Here is a 21637-nt window from a genome sequence, read left to right as displayed (position 1 = left end):
TGAATGTCCTGTATATTGTCACATGCGATGGACGTTACACAACCACTTCCTTTGCGTCTGAAGCGTTGCAAATGAAATATTTGTCAAAAAAAAAAAAAGATATAGCAAAAACATTTAATTCTCATCAGAATCATTAAATGAACATTCTCTCTTATAAAACTTAAACTAAAGAAAAGTAAACTACTTCTATCACAGTCATAATAAATACATTACAATCATGACAGAATCAGATTAGAATGTTTCAAATTTCTTCGGATGCACGTTACGTGTCTTAGATGAACTATGAAATAAGAGAGGAATACTTGTTACAGGTGCTATGCAATAAATAATGGAACTAAGCTAACACTGTGGAATTCACGGATTGAAGAATGTTACAGATCGGAATTTCCTTAATAACCTGAAAAAATACCTCGTTAAAGCTAGTCGGAACAAAAATCTATCGATTTCTAACTTTTGCCATATCCGTTGCTTTTGAATCCACCGGAATTGAACTTAAAGTGTTGCCTTTGGACACCGTTGTTCTCTCTACCTTTGAAGCCGCCCCCTCCGTAACTGCCCCATCTACCCTTGCTTGCTCCGCCATAGTTGCCACTTCGATTGGCAATTTCTTGTAATTTCGGGTTGACCACCTGAACGGAAATATTTTTTGATCGGGGGAAAAATAAACAACGATAATGATTTCTACGGGGCATAAATGTTGGGAAACTTGAGGATGGGATTCAGACTTTAAAGTGTGTGAACACCGAAGGCATATTTCCCCATCGATTTACCTTCCACAAGCATTCATGCTTTGCCGATGTGTCAAGGCAAAGGCATGCCAATTAGGAAGGATTCAAACAAGTAATAAATGAATAAGCAAGTAAACACCACTTACCTGATTGGCTTCTTTTAAGACGGAAACTAAATCTTTGGCCTGTTTAAAGTTGGACGGAGTAAAGAACGCATATGAGGTTCCAGTACTCTCAGACCGTCCAGTTCTACCAATTCGGTGAATATAGTCTTCAGACGAGTTAGGGTAGTCATAATTGACTACATACTTGATACCGTCTACGTCTATATTCAGAGAAAAAAGGATCATTTTCGATGTTTGTTCATTATTTTACTAAGCTAACTGATTAATTTTTACGTCCGTCTTAATTTCAATGATCTCCACAACAGCGTGATAAGAAAAGCTTTAAAAAAAAACTACAACAATGCGTTCTAGTACAAAATTGTGTCGCACGGTTGTAGATCACATGGCATAACAAAAACAAAGTAAACTGATACTAACCGTGATCGGGTGTCTTAACGAAAATCCATGAAGTTGTGAACCCTGGCTAGATTCAATACAGAAGAGTAACATTGCAAAAATTAGTAGCATAACTATCTGCCTTATTTGCTTCAGTGGACCCCGTCCGAATGCGGACTTACGGTCTACTCAAACACTCCAGCAGATCGACCATAGGAAGACGGATTTTACTTATTTACTTTTCCTCCCAATTATCACCTCCCAAGCGATCAATCAGTGATATTTTTGGGGGGGAAATGTGCTACTCCCGGTGGGTAACACAGCTTCAATGTCAAAAATCTTCCGCTGGTCTTATAGAGGCACCCGCAAGACAATATTGCATCCTTTTTGTTTATTTTTTTAGAACACAACTGCCATATTTTAGCTCAAACTCTGGCTAAATTTATAGCTATCCTGCTTGTGCCTCTGAAACAAAACAGGATAATACCCAGACTGATTAATAGAGTGAGGAATTGAATGTGGACTGAGTGATATTAAACTCTCTTGGACAGGGTTTAAGACCGAACCTTCATGGTTTTAATGAATGATTTAATATCACACACCACAAGAGGATTAAACTAAAAAATAATGTAATATTAACAATTGATAACTTATAATTACTCAGTTTTCGCGCATGGATATTTGACGTCCCGAGGTATCGATTGAATTTCAAAAATGAAAGGCAAAATTTGATTCGCGAAGCTAAACCCATATTGGTATAAAGTTTTCCACCATACGTACTATAATTGCAAAACTACCATATTGCTCAATGTTCATACCAGGGTTTTAGCACAACAGAGAACCTTCATACGATCGAACCGAACAATGCAGGAAAAAACCGTAACATTCCTTCAACATTGGCAAGAAAAAAAAATAAAAACACACGTCGAATCAATAAAATTTCGTTCAAACATCTGCAAACATTCAAAGCTTGACCAGTCTGGAAAATCCCAATAAATGCTACTAAAACTCATTAGGTCTGGTTTTTCAATTTAAGCGGAAAATGAACCGTAAGCATAACACGCAACTCCTGCTCGTTTCTCATTGCTGTTAACTGATAAACCGGCCCCTTTATACGCAAGCTACTCATTGAATCTCAAAATTCACAATTTACCATTTAGGATCTCGAAGTTTCCGATCAACTATACAGAGACAGGATTAACTCACCTAATCCTCGGGCAGCAACGTCGGTGGCTACCAATACGGTGGCTTTGCCGTTTCTGAATTCTTTAAGTACATAGTCACGTTCTTGTTGGCTTTTGTCACCGTGCATGGCGACGGCCGGCCAACCGAACCGTCTAATAACGCGGGTAATATTGTCTACTTTCTTCTTGGTTTCAACGAAAATTATTATTTTCGAATTCGGTTCCCCATTGTTGCCGATTTCTTGCAAAAGACCATTCAATCTGAAACGAATAATTGGCGATTATTTACGCAGTAAAAGAAGTCAATGAAACATGAGATAGTCGTGCAAATTTAGTCAGATCTTCTTAGAGGATTAAAAGGTGTGTAATGATATAATCACAGTACTCATAGTTACTTCTCATCATGTTCAATTTAGCAAAATTTTGTAGAAATATGCGCAAACACTTACTTATTTTCCTTCTCATGTTCCTGGCAAACATCTACGATTTGCAAAATGTTGTGATTGGCGGAAAGTTCCAAGGATCCAACATTCAATTGAATGTACTCCTTCATGAAATCTTCAGCCAACTTCTTGACCTCTTTGGGCCACGTGGCCGACCACATCAAGGTCTGTCTGTCGGGCCTAATTTGGCTAATAATTTTCCTAATTTGCGGCTCGAAACCCATATCTAACATTCTGTCAGCTTCGTCCAGCACCAAGTAGGTGCACCTCTCCAAGTTGGTGGCGCCCTTCTCCAAGAAATCTATCAAGCGTCCGGGGGTGGCGATGCAAATTTCCACACCGCGCTCTAAGTCTCTGCCCTGGGGCCCTTTGGGGGCGCCACCGAAGATACAAGAATTGCGGATGTGTGATGATTTGCCAAAATCATTGGCAACTTGCTGAATTTGCTGGGCTAATTCTCTAGTAGGAGCTAGAACCAGAACGATCGGCCCGTCACCTCGGCGAACTTCTGGCTGATGGTTAATGTGAACTATCGCCGGTAAAATATAGGCCAACGTTTTTCCTGCAAATGAAGCACTTTCGTAAAAACAATATGCTTTCAATGGAAATTTATTTGTGATAATTTTCACAAATCAGGTCTTCTTAGAGGTAAAGGGTGTATGATAATCATAGCTTTTCATGGAACTGTTTCATCACGGCAACAATACGTTTTTTTTTTAATTATAGAAATTCTTTTTCCAAGCTTTACCTGAGCCAGTGTGTGCAACTCCCACCATGTCGTGCCCGCTCATCGCAATGGGCCAACCTTGAGCTTGAATTGAGGTGGGACTCTCATATCCCTGAGCCACAATTGCATCCATCACATAATCAGGAAAGTTCGCTTCGTGGAAGCTTTGAATTGGCTTAGGACAATTGTCACTCTCTATGGTTATTTCTTTGGCGGCACGGAATTGATTGACTTCGAAGTCGGACCTTGCTTGAATGGTTTTATGTTCCTGGTAGAAGTCTTTCTTGAAGGGTTGCAATTGCTTGTTTCCCCATTCCACTGGACGCATACGCTGACCGGCTCCTAACGATTTTCCGCCATATCCCTGATTAGACCAGCCGGAATCGCGCTGGCTGTAACCACCGTTTCTTTGGAAGCCGCCATTGCGCGACCCGTAACTGTCTCTGCTTCCGCCATTTTGGAAACCGTTTTGACGCCCGCCGCCGTAGCCTCCACTGCTACCGTTCTGGTATTTACCGCCATAAGACCTGCGAAAGAAAGAATAATGACATTCAAAAATTATGACTTAATTTAGATTTATAAGCTGTTGCTGCTCCGGTGTTACTTTCTTGATGAAAGCTTCAAACTCAAGCAATGTATAACTCTGGTTATAGTCACAGCCCCATTCTGATTGATTGTTGAGCACATACAGAATCATGTCTTGGAATTAACATATTACTAACAGGCACTTTCCCTTTTATGGACTTCAACTCAAGCAGGCTCCAGTGCCTTACAGAAGCATTAGGAATATGGCAACTTGTTATAATTTCAATGCTCCATGAAGTTTTGGTAATTGTAAAAAACAACTTAATAAAAGAAGAATTTGCAATTCAAGGTTTGCTATATGTTAAGTGTGTTAAGCACACATGACAGTCACGGACCTACCTATGCAAGTCTAGATACTTTGGCATTTTCGCAAAAAATTAGAGGAAATCCAGGAAATACAATAAGAATGGCATGGAAAATTGCTGAAGTCGAAGAAATAGAAAATAAATGTGAAACGTGCAATACCGTTTTATTACCGTTGAGCAAACAATTAGGTCACATGGCGCTGCAAGCTTAATGGAAAACGTGCAGATTTCACGCTTATTTTTGTTCAGAATCTAGCATGAGTGCCAAAATGCGATAAACTCAATAAAAATCTAAATTCCAGAAATTTCCGTAACCTTTGGCCTCACGTGCAATTTCGTGAAAACCCCACTTCCGGATTCGCAACAAATTGCATTCATATTTCTTCCGCAAATTACGTCAGCAAAAGGCAAAAAAACTCCGCCATTACACGTCTGAACCTAAGACTTTTACCAGAACAAAATGGTGGCCAAACAAAGAGAATTAAATAAAAATACAATAATTACATAATGATCGTCGTCTCGGTTTAATAATATATACTCAGAAATGAATACTTACATATTAAAGCTTTGTTGGTGTTGGAACGTTTTCAGATATACGTTTGGTTTGAGTATGTCGTGGCCGGTACGGAGCTGAAGAGTCTTCAATCTGAAAATGAGGCGAAACATTATGAACAAATTAGGCGATTATAAAAACATTTGAGTTGAATTATCTAAGCCTACGATGTAGTTACGACCACGTGTAACTGAAAAAACCACGCTATAGAAAACGTCTGGAACATGAAGCGAACAATACGGAACCCAACTCACCTCTTCGGAAGGCAGACGAACAGAGAGAGAGATGAATGTTTGAAAGATCCATGACGTTGGTCTGGGCCGGAAGAACGATTTTAGAGTTTGGATTCTCCGATAGATGGCTGAATTTCCTGTTGTGGCGCGGATTTATCAGGGTAGGGAAAAAGCGGTGTAAAACTACTGGAAGTTTATTATATTAAAAACTTAATGTTTCTAGCTCCGGTACCGCTAGATTCAATGCTCTAGCATAAAAAATTATGAGAGACATGCAATAAATATAAATAGCAGGAAAGGAGAGGGTTAGTTAATCTAATCACCTCGAGGCACTGTTTCCTAAACCCAGTAAATCTTATTCCCTGAATCCGTATTCGACCAAATCTCGTTCTGTCTACACTTTCGTCTGCGGTTCACAATTTCAATTTCAATATCTCTTTTTAATTATAGATATTATTGTTCGTGCAAATCTCGAATTATGCTATATTAAGCACTGATCGGTTCTAGGGACAAATTGGTCCTACCAGACTTGACAACAATGGCACCATTGCATCATTCCCTAAGTATCTGGCGAGTAGATTCGGAAATGCCCGGCAAAATTCGGTTCGCGGTTTCTGGTTGAGGCAGGAAGGTGAGCACATTTTTTTAAACGATTATTAATCGAATTTTGATATTGAAAAACTGATTTATTGGTTGTAATTTTGCACTTAAAGCATTGTTTGAGACATGCAGATTTTATCGCATGCATTATTTACAACTTTACCCGTCTTAAACATCTTTTTTTCCGTGTAGTTGCTGGTGCTGCAGATTGATATTTGGCCGCCATTTGAGAAAAATCTGGTGACATACTTCATAGCCACGGCAGAATGCAGTACAACAACGTTTTCCATAATTCACAAATGTAAGTGAATCAGATCTAAATATCGCGTAAAGTAAAACATCTGTAATTTATTGATAATTTAGACTGAGAACTGAGGCTATTTGTATAGGCCGTTGTGCCCCCCTTTCTAGTCCGCGTATGTCTTTGGTTTCGCTGAATTCAACTGTCTACGGTGTGCTCGTGATGTATTAACAATTCGTTATCAATCAAAATACACAAGTGCCGAAAAAACATGCTTCTCTCATAACGACCACCAAATTTCCCCGCACTAGTGTGGGAGCTGTTACCTTTCCCATTACAAGCGTAATATAAAGTAGTTTTACCGCCCGTATTTCCCAATTGAACCATGGCTTTACCACAAAATGTGTGTTAAAGAATTTTTCCGCTATGAAAATGGTAATGGGATGTATCTTAACAATTTTTTTTTGTGGTTAGTTGACATCGAAAAGTGTACTGTAAAACTTCTCTATATGTGCCAGGCGCTAAAGTGCGTTTACCGTACTCGATTGCTTACCGAAACAGTTTCGCTTCATAATTGTTCCGCACGCTTTAGATAAATAACTGGTATGCATGTACAGGGCGTCCAAAATTAATTTAACACTAAAAAGGTATTAAACACAGACTTGAATGAGTCGCATAATAAAATGCCTTATGAAACTGAAACGTGTATTTTTTTTTCTCCGCCTTCCACTTTTCCATTATGGCGAGTTAACTCATTAACTCTGCTAATTTTCAAATGCATTATATTTGTGTTATTTCCGATCCGATTGATATTTTTTTCTTTTTCAATTATATAAATATTTCATTTTACTCTAGGAAGTAAAAAAGATTTATTAACGACTTTAGGTATAGGTCACGACCCGACCGTAACGAACAACAATATGGAAAACCATCAAACTATTGGAATGGACCACACAATATTGCGGCAGTTCAAGATTTCGGGGGTCCCAATATGCGGCATTTCAACAGCAGAAGATTTACCCCAAGGAACTTCAACAATTACCAACAGAACCAGTTAGATCAAGATGACAAGAGCGACACGGAAAGACAAGGAACCCCCAATTGGGAATCTACTGAACTGGTAAGTGTTGCTGTTGCTTTTTATTTTCGTTTATAAAGTTTCCGTTGTCGATGCTCCGCATCTTTTCCAATTTCTTCTAAACAGAAAGTCCTCAATTTCAGGTCCCATTCAAGAAGGATTTCTATGTTCCGCATGCGAACACCAAAAATAGGACCCCAGAAGAGATTGAGAAGTACAGGGAGTCCAAAGACATCATTGTCCGTGGTAAAGATGTACCTCAACCCAACTTTAACTTTGAAGAAAGTAGTTTTCCCGATTATATAATGAACGTTCTTATGGGTCAAGGATTCGATGATCCTACCGCGATTCAGGCTCAGGGCTGGCCTGTTGTCTTAAGCGGACGCGATTTAGTAGGTAAGCGATAAATCCCGAAAAATACAATTCGATAATTTTTTTTTATGTACATCAATTTATTCAGGGATTGCACAAACTGGATCTGGAAAGACTTTGGCTTACATGCTACCTGCCACAGTTCACATTAACAGCCAGCAGAGACCTCAGAGAGGAGAGGGACCAATAGCTTTGATTCTTGCTCCAACTAGGTACAAAATAACTTGAGTTTCATCCCTTTTGCGATTTTAGTGATTTTGCGGTATTAAGCACAATTCTATTATATAAATAAAACTTTTATTACGATCTTGGAAATGGATCAAGTTTCATCAATCATCGTTTTTCTTATAATCGCACCAGAAACTAAAAACTGAAACTTGTTTCAGAGAGCTGGCGCAACAAATTCAAAAGGTCGCCCATGAATTTGGTTCAAACACCATGATCCGAAACACATGTATCTTTGGAGGGTCACCCAAAGGCCCTCAAGCTAGAGACCTGGAACGAGGAGTGGAAATCGTGATTGCTACTCCTGGAAGATTAATTGACTTCCTTGAAAAGGGCACCACTAATTTGGCCAGATGCACTTACTTAGTGTTGGATGAAGCTGATAGAATGCTAGACATGGGCTTTGAACCTCAAATAAGGAAAATTATCAAACAAATAAGACCAGATAGGCAGGTACTTATGTGGTCCGCCACGTGGCCGAAGCAAGTGCAAGCTTTAGCTGAAGAATTCCTAGAAAACTACATTCAGGTATGTTATTCTATTGATTGGAATGTTTGGAGATTTTTAAGATTTAACTGTAGGTTAATATTGGAAGTCTTTCTTTGTCGGCCAATCACAATATCAAACAAGTAGTGGATGTTTGCGAGGAGCCTGCTAAAGAGGAGAAATTGAACAGCCTACTCAAGCAGATTGCCTCAGATCGCAACAACAAAATCATCGTATTTGTTGAGACCAAGAAGAAAGTGGACGATATTACGAAAGTTGTTAAGTCTGTGGGTAAGTCTTTGTGGTTTTGTAACTTCCATTTTTGGATTTGTTATTCCCCACATGTTAGAGCCCACTTGGAAGCAATAATTATCTTCTGATTGGGTGTCGGAATTGTGGGAGATTAAACTTCAAATGTGCCCTATTATATGTGTACTTTTTGTTTGGAAGTATCCGAGTGTATTTGGACATAAAAAAAACTTATTTGAATCAGAACGAGTACTGTCTGGAATTATTAAAAATTGATTTTTCGTCATGTAGGTTTTTCTGCAATTTGCATCCACGGTGATAAGTCTCAACCAGAGCGGGATTACGTCTTAAACGAATTTAGAACTGGCAAATTTTCGATCTTGGTCGCCACCGATGTGGCTGCTCGTGGACTTGACGTTGAAGATGTAAAATACGTAATTAACTATGACTACCCAAATTCAAGTGAAGACTACGTCCATCGCATTGGTAGGGTCATGGGTTTTTTTTGGTAATATCTGTTACGTTAAATTGTCGAATTTCAGGACGAACTGGTCGATGTCAACAAATCGGCACTGCGTATACGTTCTTTACTCCTAACAATCAACGACAAGCCAAAGATCTGATTTCGGTTCTTGAAGAGGCCGGACAAGCCGTCAATCCCCAACTACTAGAATTAGCTCAAAGTTCAAAGCACATGCAAACCGGTCGCAACCGTTGGAACCAAAGAAAAAAGGTTAATAGTTCAGATTTTAGAGAAAATTCTTACGTATATGTGAGTAGGTTTTTTAACTTTTAACTGATTCGCAAAACACTTTATTTGAAATTTAAGTTTTTAAACCCACTCGATTTAACACGAATATTAACTCTTCAATTATTATCTAGTATTGCTTAATTTACAAATCTCTTAAATTGTTTTTTTGTACTGACAATATCTTAATTTTCTTCTAGGATAATTCGTCGCCGAATTCGAATAATTCCGGTAATCGTGCTTGGCAAAAGAAGCCCCAAGGCAACTATATGGGGGGCATGGAATTCTACGGAAATCAGCAGCAGAATGTTCTCGGTGGAATGAAAAACATGCAGAGCAGGGAGGGGGCCTACCAGCACAAGCCGAGATATAATAACAGCGGTTTTAATCAGTATCAAAATTCGCAGTACCAGGGCTCTCAAGTTTACCAGCAGAACTATAGTCCGCCCCTGTATGGTCAGGGACAGATGAACAATCAAGGGAGAAACAATTATGGTAAGTAAAGAAATTGAGTTGATGGTTCAGGCAAGAAATATACATTTGTTTTATTAAAAATTTTAATTTGAAAATGGTCCGTGTGGGCCTTCGATATTTTGTCAACTGAGTATAACAAAATAAACATTTTTGGGTATATTTTCTGCGATTGTGACATCTAATGTACCGGTTTTCGCGTCGCAAACGGTTTAAAACTTTAAGCTGACAAATTTTCAATGTTCGTGAGTCTTAAATTAAAAATATAACGAGTTTGTGAATCACACATTAGAGCCCAATCAGTGTTTGCATTATCTAATTGGGTGTCGGACGTGTGAAACATAATTTGGGATAATTTGTTTATTTGATTTTTGGTGACTTAAGACTGAGAATCAAAACAGTATAGTTCCGACATACGAATATTCGTATCGGGATTATTGCACATTAAAGTGTTTTTTTCTTCCTAATATAGGGAGAATAGACATTCTAAAGACCTGAAATTTTTTGTTCCAGGCCAAGGCAACCAAAGAAACTTCAACCGTTTCAACCAGCGCCAACAATACCAGAACCCCATGCAGTCGGCCTCTTACATGCCAACGGGAAACAGCTCGTACATGGTGCAAGGCCCTGCCAACTCCGGAGTACCCGATAGCATCCAAAATCTTATCAGCCACAAATTTTTCCAGAGCCGCGGGCTCACGGGGGCCGCAAATCCTTGCGCATATCAAAACCAAGGCGGCCCTTACGGGCAGTATGCTGCTGCCCCTGTGGGATATACTGCATATCCTGCGCAGTACGCTGCGCCACCTACCGCAACCGTGCAGCAGTAGATCCGTTTAAACAGGGTTGTCGCGTATGAATCAGTTTAGTAAGTGCTGATTTTTTTTTTGCCAGAAAATCCTATTTGTTTCCGTAGCTTTATCCACCCGAAGGTTAAATTTGATGTGCGACAACCACCGCTTTTATTCGCATACGCGGTACTCGCATAATATTTATCTTGCATGTATTAGCGTCTATAGAAATAATCACATTATAGTTTTGCTTTCTCTCTCTTTCTCTCTCTCTTTCTCTCTCTCTCTAACTCTCTCTTGCAGTGTATCACTTGCTTCTGTTCAAGATCTTAATGTTAACTGTCGATTCGCGATCTTCGCACTCTTCAACCGATGTAACTTTGTATTAGGTGGAGAGAGGAGTTGTTTCGAATCGGGTCATTCCATCTCTGGTTTTACGTAGAGTCGAATTTAAGCTGCAGCGGATGCTCAGTGCCAGCTCCCCGCTCTAGCAAACTATTACTTCAGCAGAAGTTCAAAAAAACCTTTAACGTTTTTCGCCTAGTGTAGAGAAAAACTTCCGTTCGTTGCTATTTGAGAGTCGAAAAAGTACTTTGTTGGAAATTAGCAGTAACCGTGCGTTTCCTTTTGTTTTTCTAAACTATTAAATTTTTTAATACAGTCATAAGGCCACGAGGCGGGCAATGTTGCCAAATGAATTTGGCATTTGAGGAGACATCTGTTTGAAAAATATGCCTATTAATTCGCTTTAACTTTGTTTCCGTTCAATTCCATGGACTGCGATGTGCAAACGAACTATGGCTATGGCAACGTTGCCATTTTTTCTAGAGCTGATGGTTTGACGGTGGAAAGAGCCATTTTTAGACAGCGTTGTCGCATCTAAAAACTGCTGTATATATAGGGAAGCCTTGCTGATGTTCTTCAGAAGCGTAGCAACGGACTGAAGTTTGATTTATATGTGAAGTAGTTAGATGTAGTTAAGGTTATCCTGTATGCCATTGAAATGCACGAAACATATAGAAGGGGAGTTTCGGCTACTTTATAAGTATTTACAAATGATACATAATATTATATTGATACTATGCGGTGCTAATATCGTACCAGGATCCCATTTTTATATATATATATGACTTGCATAGTAGATCAAAAATGCAGTATTTTCTTTCGTAATTATTTCTACTTATCTACTGTAGGTTTTTAGGTTAGTTAGATGCCAAAATCTTATTTTTTTCTTCTTAAACGCAGTTCATTTTTTAAGGGAAAAAAGGCGGCATATTTTTAAATTTTAGTACTATACGAGACTGTAGGCGGTCGTCGGTTTACATACGTAGATCATATTTAGCTTCCAAAGGGTCGTAAGGGAACCAGGAACTCTGCAAAATCAATGAAATAGCATAGTTTACGTAGAAATAACTCTAAATATAAAAAATGTTGAATCTTCAAACGGGCTGTGCTTAAGGGAAGTGTTTCGGGAGATTTGGATGCCCCCTGCGTCGAAATTAGCCAAAGAGTGTGAGTCATATTATTATTATTATTTCGTTCCGAATAAGGTTTTAGATTGAAATGCAAGCGATTTATATTTGCATCAATTCGACCCTTATGCGTCATAACGAACATTTAACCTGCAAACAGCTGTGTAATTATAGACAATAAATTATTGCAGTGAAACCAAAATTTGTCTGGAAAAACTTAGATTAGACATTCACCGTTCGTTTCCTTGAATAAGGCTGTTGATTTTTCCAAGTCTCGAATGTTTGAGGTTAAATTGTGATATTGCGTGTTGGGGCATTAAAAGTGGATCTTAAGGACTGCTAGTGTCGTGTAAATATAATATGTAGTATTAAGTAAACTCTCGTTTATCGTTTGTAAGCGTGGTGCTAAATACGCTCGATATCGGATAAATTCAGGATGTGTTTTTTGGGACGTGGACCGAATGAAATTCGCCAGCAAACTCTCCGTACCAATTAAGCGTCTTGAGTGTTGTTATTAGCAATTAGCTCACGGTGTCATCTGTGATATTCTCTAGGAAATAAAAAGATAGCAAAGAATAATACATTAACTGCTCCGAGTAAAAGAGGCGCGTTACGTTTTTTACGATTATGATGTGATATTTATTCCTGTTCAAAGACTGACTGAAATAACGCATTAGTACTATACTTTATTTTAAATCGAGTAATGATTATTACTTTCCCCAATCAATTGCTATCGTTAATCTAAGTTAACCAGGGCAGTCCAAAAATACCACATTCTAAACGTACCTCGTATTCGGACTTGCGTGCATTAAATACTAAATTGGCATGCACAAAGTGAAGTTATTTCATTATTCTGTGATAAGCGCCATTGCATCGTAACGATTGACGACTTCCCCTATTTATGATTCGCAAAAAGAAATTATAAAAAAAAAACGGGCAAGTGTCGTTTGAAGTATGAAGTACCCACGCGAAATAAATGCTTTATACCGAGCCATCTTGTACCAAAGCGGTATGTCATGTCGCATTCCAACATTCTGGTATACATAATTTAATCACATTACCCCCCCTACCCCCTACCCCTCCTACCCCATAACGTGATAAAAGATTTTTCAATTATACTCTTCTGTAAGTTTCAAGAGAAGTGCATTTCTTGTATGTAATACAGTATTATATATTAATCTAGAATGTAACTTGGATTTTGTTTTCTTTCACTTTGTTAAACCGTTTAAAATTTGATGTAGAATGGGTATAGTGTGTGTATCTAATGCCATTCGCCGAATACATTTATAATTTAAAGATAAGCTGTTTCACTGATCCCATGTAGGAAACGTTTGGCATTTTTGCCCCATCTTCCCCTAGTTTTCGGCCTATCCTTTCTCGCCTTTTACGAAGCACGAAAACAATGCCACTTCTCTTTTGACAGCGATCTAGAGCGTGACACGAGTACACGTCAAAGAAGATAAAGTGACAACGCAGGTTTCGGTTCCTGTCGTTGGCGGCCATTTTCAGCCTTTTTCGCTATAAGTAATAGCACTCCTCCCCTTTAGTTTTTCTATGCAAACGCATTCATTTATGGGCTGTTATATATATTACACAGGATTTAATAATCTATTATAAAATAATTATGCATCAACAACAATAAATTAACGTGATGCGAATGGTTTTTCACAAATTCTATGCAGCACTAAAGTCCCGTTAATTCTTACAAAGTTTTATGGTGCAAGTGTCCTACACGAATTTTACCAAATGATCGTTTCATAGGTATTTCAAACAGTGCAACCAACGGACTTGGAACACAAGGAACAAACTGTCCTTTCACTTTTCGACATTATTCTTAACAACCTGGAAGGAGGTAGAACTGGTAGGCGGTGAAGGGAAAGTTCATTAAAAAAAGTTTAATGTCTTGTTATTATATGTGATTCCAAATTGCGGTTAATGCCCTTTTCTCAATTAAATCGCTCCTGTTTCTCGTATCGTCCTTTATGGGAATATTAGCTGGCTGCTGCCTGCGATGAAGTATTTCTCTCTCACTTCCCCTCACGATCCTCGTCCTCTAAAAACTTATCCCAGCCCTCTAATCTTTGATTGATCTGAGAATCTGTTTCGGATATTTTATACTTCGTTTTGCCGTCGTAAATTTCTGCACTAAGCTGCCGCTTCATGAACCACCTGCCGTTCAACATCTTGACCACTTGGGAAGCCTCTTCTGAATTACCCATTGTGATCTGGGCAACGCCCTCTGGGTGCCGGTCAAAAAGAGTTACTTTCCGGACTTCTCCAATTTTCCCTGCCTCCTCTCGCAAATCCTCTTGGAATTCCAAAATTAAGCTGACATCCTTGTCGAAAATGTCTGGGTCAAATAAGTTCTTAATTATGACTATTCTTTCATGTTTGGATTTCTCTCCCTCCTTTTTCTCAGGTCTCCAGTCAAACAGCTTGTCTTGTTGTTTCTTAAGCTTCATCTTCTCTTTTCTTTTCTTCATTTTTGGTTTCAATTTTGGATTAAACTCCCCTTTTAACTCGAACTTTGCCCTTTCTACCTTGATTTTTTGTCCTCTTAAATTACACCCATCCAACAGGTTCAAAGCCAGCTCCACGGATTCAATTCTAATATATGTACATAAGGCATCTCCTTTCAGATAATTAGTCCCTGGATCTTTGTACAGTTTCACTTTAAAATTCCCACTTACTGGGTCCCTCATCACTAAACCACATTTTTGCATAAACTCCACAAACTCTTCTTCCTCAATATCTAAAGGCAAATTTGAAACATAAACGTTAGTATTTTGATCTTCATTAACATGGAACCATGTGGGTTCTGAAGCTTTCCGTTTTTCTCCTTTTGATGGTTTAGGTTCACCTTTTGGAACCTCTTTGGCTGGTACTTTCTCAGATTCTTCATTATTATGCTCATTAAAACCATAAGACATTTGATAACGTGCCATAAAGTCATCATCAACTTTTGGAAACCAAGCTTTTTTCTCTTTGTCCCAAAACAACTTTGTGCCATCAGGTTCTGTGTACACATGAGTGTCATCTTCAAATTCGTAAGTAAGCTTTTGTCTTGATATCCACTCTTGTTTGTTATTATCCCATTCGTATTGATAGCCTGTATCTTGATCTGTGTAAATTGCTATGCTCCCCTCATAATGTACATTTTTGGAGTCATATTGTGTACTTATCTCAATTCCTGTCATTTGATTTTCCCCACTTTGTAAATTGAGATTGTGTTGGCTGATTACAGATTTTTGCTCTGTTGAGGGTGCGATATTTTCTGGGGTTTGAGGGACGTTGTCTGTGCTGTTTGAATCCATATTACGTTTCTTTTTTGATTAGCAAGTGAGTTTCTTACTTTATCAGCCTCAATTTGTAACCGAACCTGGATATTTTGACTTTGCCTGGTTCGACTGTATTTTTATAGATTTTTTGTTTTTTTTTGTGAAGGTTATTCAATATGAAATGGTAAAAAAGCACAAAATATAATATAATATAAAATTATGGCTTCCACTTAACCTATTGTTAACTAATCTGTCAAATATCAAATATTTATTTATAACCTCAATAAATAAAGGACTTTCATGATACTACGTAGAGCAAAGATGTCAATAGATTGTGTCTTTCTTTCCATTGTCGACATTTACTTCATATTATACACAGAAAACGTTCGTCTTTACTTATATTATCGTATTTGAGGTTATGTTTCATATATTATGGTATATTATAGATTTTTTTTTCAAAATTTCTGGTAAATAAAGCCTCAAATTAAATTCCTTTCATCCCTAAGAAGGTGTTTGATTACGAGATATCGATTTGCGAAATAAAGAAGATTCAACGATTTTTCCATTACACATATATATATTTTTTGGCAGTGGTAGTGCATTCAAGACCTAAATTCAAGTTATTACACATTGAAGAATGGGTAGCTATCCCATTATTAAATCATCTTTAGCCACTATTATTGCCTAGTCAGCTCCATAATTAGGTTTATGTACACCTTAAATAGAAATGTGAATATAATAATGAAATGATAATCCAGGATTTGATTAATTGATTACAATAATAACAAGAAATAATTATTCAATTTTAAGTAAACCATGTAGGTTGCTGCTTTGGAATGGAGAGTACCAAACAGGGCCTAGTAGACGTGCTGTCATATTTAGACATAGACTCTTTAATATCCTTAGCTCGTAATGTTACTCAAGGGCTGAAAAAGAGTGGAAATTCTAAAGGTTGGGTTTTGGTTTTTCAGGACAAATACAAATTTCTGTGTGAATATATTTTTTAGAAGCCATTGAAAACATAATCAAGTATTCTCCAGACGAATTAAGCATTCTAAGGAGGAAAGCTGTAACCAGGGATATTCTTTTCAATTATTTGGAAGGAAATAATATCAAAGTTCGCCTGCCAATAACAAAAAATGAGCTAATTGACACTGTAGCAGATTTCTGGAATTTACCACGTATAGGTGGTGGTCAAAATAATGGAACTGCTGAATCGAGTTCCAGTAGAGTTTCTGTTGAAAGTAACCAACAAGAAGGCAATACCATAAACCTTATGGCAATTAAATTCACTCATTGGTTCTATTCAATGTTAAATGATAATGAATGTGGTGCTGAACATTTTTTCTCAGGTATAGGTGAAAACTGAGCAAAAAGTCACCCAAATTTACTTAACACACCCTTCCAGATGCCAAGCTTAGACTCAACATGTTTGCCAATAACTCTTGTGACACCACTGAAGTGGACAACAATCCCAAAGAGTTGATGGGAGCTTTACTTAAGACAAAACTTCAGTACAATCTGCAGTTCAACCCCAACGACAGCAGCGACGGAATCCAGGGCAGAATTGACCCTCATGGATTGGTGATGGTGTTAGCATGTGGGACTTTACATGTGGGGGACACTTGCGCGGGAGTGTTTGAACAGGTATTTGCCCTAGCCAGAGATCCCTTCAGTGAGAACAATTGGAAGATTAAAAACACAGAATTAAATCTGAGAGCAAAAAACAATGTTTTAGAATCTCCGAAGTTGTGTGATAATGAATTAACTCAGAGTTTGTTGATGTTGCCTTCAGAATAATTATTTTTGTTTCAATTTTTAAGAACATACTTGCTGTGCTGTAGGGGTGAGAGATGGGCAATAGTTACTGTTACCATTAGGTTGTAATAAAGATAAGAGTGTTAGAAATATTACTGTGTTAACTAAATTTAGATTTTTTTCCTTTTAAAGGGCCTCAAGAAGGCATGCAAAAATTGCCTAGTCCACGATCATTCACGTATACGCGGCGGGGTATCGGTTAAACTAGCAATAATCGCGCTTCGAACGGACCTCATCGGTTACGATAATGCCACTGCGCAAAGCTGATAAAATTTTCTGGAATGTGTTTATTTAAATCGCTTTATTTTGTGTTATCAGTAAGGAAGAACGCGTGGAGCGCTCTATAAACGAATTATTATAAATATACCACAGTAACGTCAACAATGCATTTCTTAGAATGTCGTTTTTGCTTTAACGTATAGTTGATTGAAGAAGTAGTAAAAAATATACTGTCTGTATCAGATATGGAATTCAGTAAGCTTTTTTTATCCAGTGTTTACTATGTGGTAGAAGCTCATTTTAGCATTATACAACTTTGCACAGGCTTATCGAGGAGCAAACGCAAAAAAACTTAGAACTTATTAGAAATACTAAAGAAAATAACGATCGCAACGTTGCCATTATTTCTCTTATTCGCCTTATAAAAAAAATTAAAATCCTTTCCCAAGTCAAAGTGTTTTTAACCTCAAATTCTAGAATATACAAAAGCGGTTGGAAGTAACTCGTGTTGCTGCGTGTTCACACTCTTGGGGCCCCCAACAAGCCGCCACTTCAATGCACTGGATATTTGCCTCTAATTTTATCTAAAAATATAATGTCTAATACGTTGGGATATTGGTATTTATAGCTAGAAAACCAGTTTTTTTGCTCTTTTATACTGAGGTTTAAGATGAAGCCTTTCAGTGAAGATACCTCTGTCTCTACAAATGGAGGAAACATTGAGAAGTTTGACATGCAAGCTCAAGACCTGGATTATTCTAGATCACCTTCAATGCAGTAAGTTTATAACATATTAACTTTTTTAAAGAACCCATTACTGTTGAGAACAGATAGGATCAAGCACATTAAGTTTCTAGTCGTGCCCTTACATTCAGATGTATTTACTTCTTTTAGTTCTAAGAAGAAAAAGCAAAGCATAAAGACTATAACTATTAAAGATGAGGACAGGTAAGATAACGTAAATTAATTAAACAAAGGTTCAGACATATATCTTCGTTTTTAGTGAAAGTTACTGTCTTTTTACAAGACCTAAAAAACACGGCTTGGATATTAAGAAGGAAATAAGTTTCAACAATTCAATAAGTACAGATAATTCTTTAGTGATAGATGAAAGGTGAGGATTATTTGTATTATAACAACATTAAATACTCTTTAATGTTTAGCTTTTTGGGGGGAAACAGTGTCCCTAAACTTAAAAGAAAGAAGGTGAAAAAATCTTCCTCTGAAAGGAACATTGATTCCAGTAGAAGTTTGCAGGATCTAACTGACTCTCAGTCTTCAGTAAGGTAATTAATTTGATGTGACCACTCTGTATGGAACTAAAGAATACATTGTTTGGTTCCAGAAGGCTTTCACAATTAAGCCAAGAATTAAATCTACAAAGTGAGTCCATGTTAAATACAAATGATGAGAGTTCTTTAATGTTAAATGGATGGGAAAGGTAAGCATGAGGGATAAAATGGCAATAAGCCTAGTCTTAGTTAATTTAAAAAAATGCTCTATAGCATAGTTAGCTGGTTCTGTGGAAGAATGTTTTACTGAACACGCCTCTTTGATCTACTTATGTGGTAAATGTTTTTATTCACGGTGTCTTTACAGATCATTCAAAATGACAAAGAGAAAATCAGCTTGTTGTGAAAACGGCGCTAGTGAAAAAAAATCGAAACTAAAAGAGGATGAAGCCATTTCTGAGACCAGTTTTGATTCCTCTGAGATTGCATTCATTGCCTCAACACCGCATAAAAGTAGGAAGAAAACTAAAAGTGATCATGCTGATTCTGACTCCAGTATACCCTGTGCACAAGTGGACCACCAAAGATACATAAAATTCGAAGGTAAGTTTCCTGAGTAATTCTGAATTAGTATTAATTTGATGACTTCTTAACCAGCAAATTCTATTTAATTACATCCAACACTTGGACGGTGTTGGTCAACTTATTGTTATAACAAGTTAAGACTGCTATTGTTTTAGAATCTCTAAAAGAGGACGAGGATAGTAATTCTTCAAATCAAGAAAGTGCTTGCGAAAAAGAGGACGACATCAAGGTTTTTTCTTGCATGCCATAACAATTTCAATTCTAATATTTTTTCCTTTTCAGCTGATATTTAAGAGAAAATTTTCAGAGGTGAATTTTGAGATCCCGGAGCTTCACAGCATTCTGGATCGCGCCTCCAAACCCACGCCCGAACAGCGTAAGCGTATACAGACCGATGGCATTAAAGTGAAATATGGCCGATTTGATAGGCAAGAGGACAGGCAAATCAGGGACAATTGGATGTATTTCGTAGAGGTTTGTGTGGGGTTTAAAGGAGACCTAGAGATGTTTATTATCTATGGTTTCAGTTGAATGAGTTGAACGTGGAACCGGAAGCATTCTTTACCCTGAGTAAGAATCGCATTAGTCTGGCACAAAAGAAGATCTTTTTGCATTATTTGGCCCGAGGCATGCCGGAAAGGACGCCATACAACGTTTATAAACGATTCAAAATCCTAATGCAGACTGCTAAAGTTGGAAGGTAAGTTGGTGTGTTAATTTAGATATATATTACTGAATGTTTTTCCCATAGATTTACAATAGAGGAAGATGCCTGCATAAAGAATTCGCTGATGTCAAATAAGGAAGAACCAGTATCCATTACGAAGTTAGCCAAGAAGCTTCAAAGACTACCTCGTTCTGTAGAAAAGAAAGTGAAAGCTTTAAAGATGAATCAGAGAAACATTAAATGGCACGGAAGAAATATCTGCGTTTTCATAAAATACATACTAAAAGTAACTAAAACCCCAGAAGATCGAATACACGAGTTAAAAACACGGGACGTCACTATGAAAGAGTGGAAGACTCTCTCGATGAAGTTAGACAGCGTTCCAGTGCGGATTCTGCAACGAGTTTGGTACCAATCGCTGTACCCAGCTCTCTTTATTCCTCATGCAGTATGCGATTTAAAGGAAATTAAGCTGCAGCTCATTAAAATGTGAGTACTGTGTAAAATGTCAACACCGCACCGTTCTTTTATATTATATTAATCATTTGCGTCATTACCTCTCCAAGGGGTGGTCGTTGTGACCGCGTTGCTAGATTTGTCTTGAGGCTCTCGGAATTTACAGGTTGCACGAAAATAATGAAACCGAGTGGTGCAAAGTTGACTGGAAACAATATGCGACACATTTTGAAGGAATGACCGCTTCAAAAGTCTACACGTTGTTCAGGATGCTGGTTACGATCTTCGTGCCAAAAGACAAGAGGACCAATCTTAAGAGTAAGTCTCCTTAGCAGCGTATAGCTTCTATTTCAGAATTTATGGTGCCTGTAATCAAGTTAAAATACACTTTTTGCAGAATGCCTTAAGCTACTGAAGAAAGTAGAAGAGGCAAGGATCCGTTCTCATCTACTGCACAAAATTATCTACGACAAAGGCGAAATAAAGTATGAAAATCCAGATGTCATTGCAATTTACGATGTTGATTCTGATGAAAATTTCGAAGGAGTGAATTCGTTTGGTTGAAAAGCATGTTATACATCAAAGTGGTAAAGCATATTATTATGTAAGTTTAAAACCCGAAGCGCGCAACGCTGAAGGGTCTGAGATGAGAATAATAAATATTTTGCAACCGCAGTGTACGTTAAATTTTTTCCACTTTAGATTTAACTAGTTTTAATCACATTACAATAAGCTTACTTAAATTAAGCAAATGAAAACATCAAACATCAACCATGACTTTACATTTTCATGGCAACCATAATACAACTACTAGGATGCTGAAAAGATCGTTGCCGATTAGGTCCCTAGGTAAATAATGAGCCATGTAAATGTAATTGTAAATTACCCATTATTGAACTGTTTTAGGAAGTTTACGTCAGTTATTCAACATGTCCTTTCATGGTTCTCCTTAAAATTACTGGCGAAAATATTTTTATTGGGAAGTGAAGTGCCCTTATTCACTTTTCGGCATTGTAATTGTGTAGTTTTGTTTGTGCTTATCCATCCACTGCACCAAAGGAAATTATTTAGTATAGATTTTATATCGTCTTTAGAGGGCAAGTTTTCATTTTACAACTTGAGGTTTACCACAATTGTTACTTTACAATAGATTTAAGTAATATTGAGGTGTTTTATTGATTTTATTATTCCCTACCTCGAGTACATTCATGCCAAATGCATACACGCATAGAAAAATATCCTGTTTAAAATCAGGTGAAAATCAAATTTTACCTCGCATATTGTCCATTGATGACTTCACTTCAGAAATTGGCTTCGTCTTAAGCTTACAATAACTCGATTTGGTTACTTTCTTAGGGCGTCCACTTTCATAATTTACCTAACTTTAATAC

The 21637-nt window shown here is 37.6% G+C and overlaps 5 protein-coding genes and 1 non-coding gene across 16 annotated transcripts; 3 read left to right on the top strand and 3 right to left on the bottom strand.

The window, feature by feature from the left end:
- Positions 1–100: 100 nt before the first annotated feature.
- Positions 101–5402, bottom strand: Rm62 (ATP-dependent RNA helicase Rm62). 3 transcript variants are annotated; one of them, XM_066291954.1, is made up of 8 exons: positions 5280–5402; positions 5029–5118; positions 3604–4109; positions 2862–3417; positions 2435–2673; positions 875–1053; positions 452–629; positions 101–397 (listed from the first exon to the last, which is right to left on the bottom strand). In XM_066291954.1, coding segments are annotated over exons 2-8 (1668 nt in total). In that variant the 5' UTR covers positions 5031–5118; positions 5280–5402; the 3' UTR covers positions 101–389. The 3 variants fall into 3 exon arrangements, 2 of the variants coding, with proteins under 2 accessions (XP_066148051.1, XP_066148050.1); XM_066291953.1 differs by lacking the exon at positions 5280–5402 and having other exon boundaries at positions 5029–5271; XR_010732966.1 differs by lacking the exons at positions 101–397; positions 452–629; positions 5280–5402 and adding an exon at positions 1271–1693 and having other exon boundaries at positions 913–1053; positions 5029–5271.
- Positions 5403–5816: 414 nt separating this feature from the next.
- LOC136344462 (uncharacterized) lies at positions 5817–13292 on the top strand. Of its 3 annotated transcripts, none has more exons than XM_066291945.1 (11): positions 5817–5889; positions 6051–6159; positions 6991–7219; positions 7321–7573; positions 7638–7761; positions 7936–8302; positions 8356–8551; positions 8801–8995; positions 9052–9281; positions 9458–9752; positions 10242–13292. In XM_066291945.1, exons 2-11 carry the CDS (start codon positions 6125–6127, stop codon positions 10556–10558), a joined length of 2241 nt encoding a protein of 746 aa, XP_066148042.1. In that variant the 5' UTR covers positions 5817–5889; positions 6051–6124; the 3' UTR covers positions 10559–13292. The 3 variants fall into 3 exon arrangements, with proteins under 3 accessions (XP_066148042.1, XP_066148043.1, XP_066148040.1); XM_066291946.1 differs by having other exon boundaries at positions 6985–7219; positions 9052–9242; XM_066291943.1 differs by having other exon boundaries at positions 6985–7219.
- A 293-nt stretch (positions 13293–13585) lies between these two features.
- On the bottom strand, positions 13586–15538 carry barc (RRM1_TatSF1_like and RRM2_TatSF1_like domain-containing protein barc). Its single transcript, XM_066291957.1, has one exon. It carries the CDS (start codon positions 15303–15305, stop codon positions 14019–14021), a length of 1287 nt encoding a protein of 428 aa, XP_066148054.1. The 5' UTR covers positions 15306–15538; the 3' UTR covers positions 13586–14018.
- Positions 15539–16084: 546 nt separating this feature from the next.
- LOC136344470 (uncharacterized protein C3orf38 homolog) lies at positions 16085–17177 on the top strand. Of its 2 annotated transcripts, none has more exons than XM_066291959.1 (3): positions 16085–16220; positions 16277–16621; positions 16678–17177. In XM_066291959.1, the coding sequence occupies exons 1-3, from the start codon at positions 16106–16108 to the stop codon at positions 17067–17069; spliced, it is 852 nt and encodes a 283-aa protein (XP_066148056.1). In that variant the 5' UTR covers positions 16085–16105; the 3' UTR covers positions 17070–17177. The 2 variants fall into 2 exon arrangements, with proteins under 2 accessions (XP_066148056.1, XP_066148057.1); XM_066291960.1 differs by having other exon boundaries at positions 16097–16220; positions 16280–16621.
- A 44-nt stretch (positions 17178–17221) lies between these two features.
- On the bottom strand, positions 17222–17352 carry LOC136344785 (U4 spliceosomal RNA). The gene has a single exon (XR_010733027.1). It is a non-coding gene; the product is annotated as a U4 spliceosomal RNA (small nuclear RNA).
- LOC136344464 (transcription termination factor 1-like) lies at positions 17311–21412 on the top strand. 6 transcript variants are annotated; one of them, XR_010732965.1, is made up of 13 exons: positions 17311–18083; positions 18201–18254; positions 18310–18420; positions 18470–18592; positions 18652–18747; positions 18906–19141; positions 19279–19352; positions 19406–19597; positions 19651–19823; positions 19875–20279; positions 20413–20564; positions 20644–21095; positions 21153–21412. XR_010732965.1 is itself a non-coding variant. In XM_066291948.1 (13 exons), the coding sequence occupies exons 2-13, from the start codon at positions 17977–17979 to the stop codon at positions 20808–20810; spliced, it is 1890 nt and encodes a 629-aa protein (XP_066148045.1). In that variant the 5' UTR covers positions 17311–17561; positions 17784–17976; the 3' UTR covers positions 20811–21412. The 6 variants fall into 6 exon arrangements, 5 of the variants coding, with proteins under 5 accessions (XP_066148045.1, XP_066148049.1, XP_066148048.1 ...); XM_066291948.1 differs by having other exon boundaries at positions 17311–17561; positions 17784–18083; positions 20644–21412; XM_066291952.1 differs by having other exon boundaries at positions 17311–17903; positions 17996–18083; positions 20644–21412.
- Positions 21413–21637: the final 225 nt, after the last annotated feature.

The sequence above is a fragment of the Euwallacea fornicatus genome, chromosome 17, assembly GCF_040115645.1.
Source record: "Euwallacea fornicatus isolate EFF26 chromosome 17, ASM4011564v1, whole genome shotgun sequence".
In the NCBI taxonomy this organism is placed as follows: Eukaryota; Metazoa; Arthropoda; class Insecta; order Coleoptera; family Curculionidae; genus Euwallacea; species Euwallacea fornicatus.
Note: the sequence above shows the minus strand (reverse complement) of the source record. Positions and strands in the feature narration are given on the sequence as shown.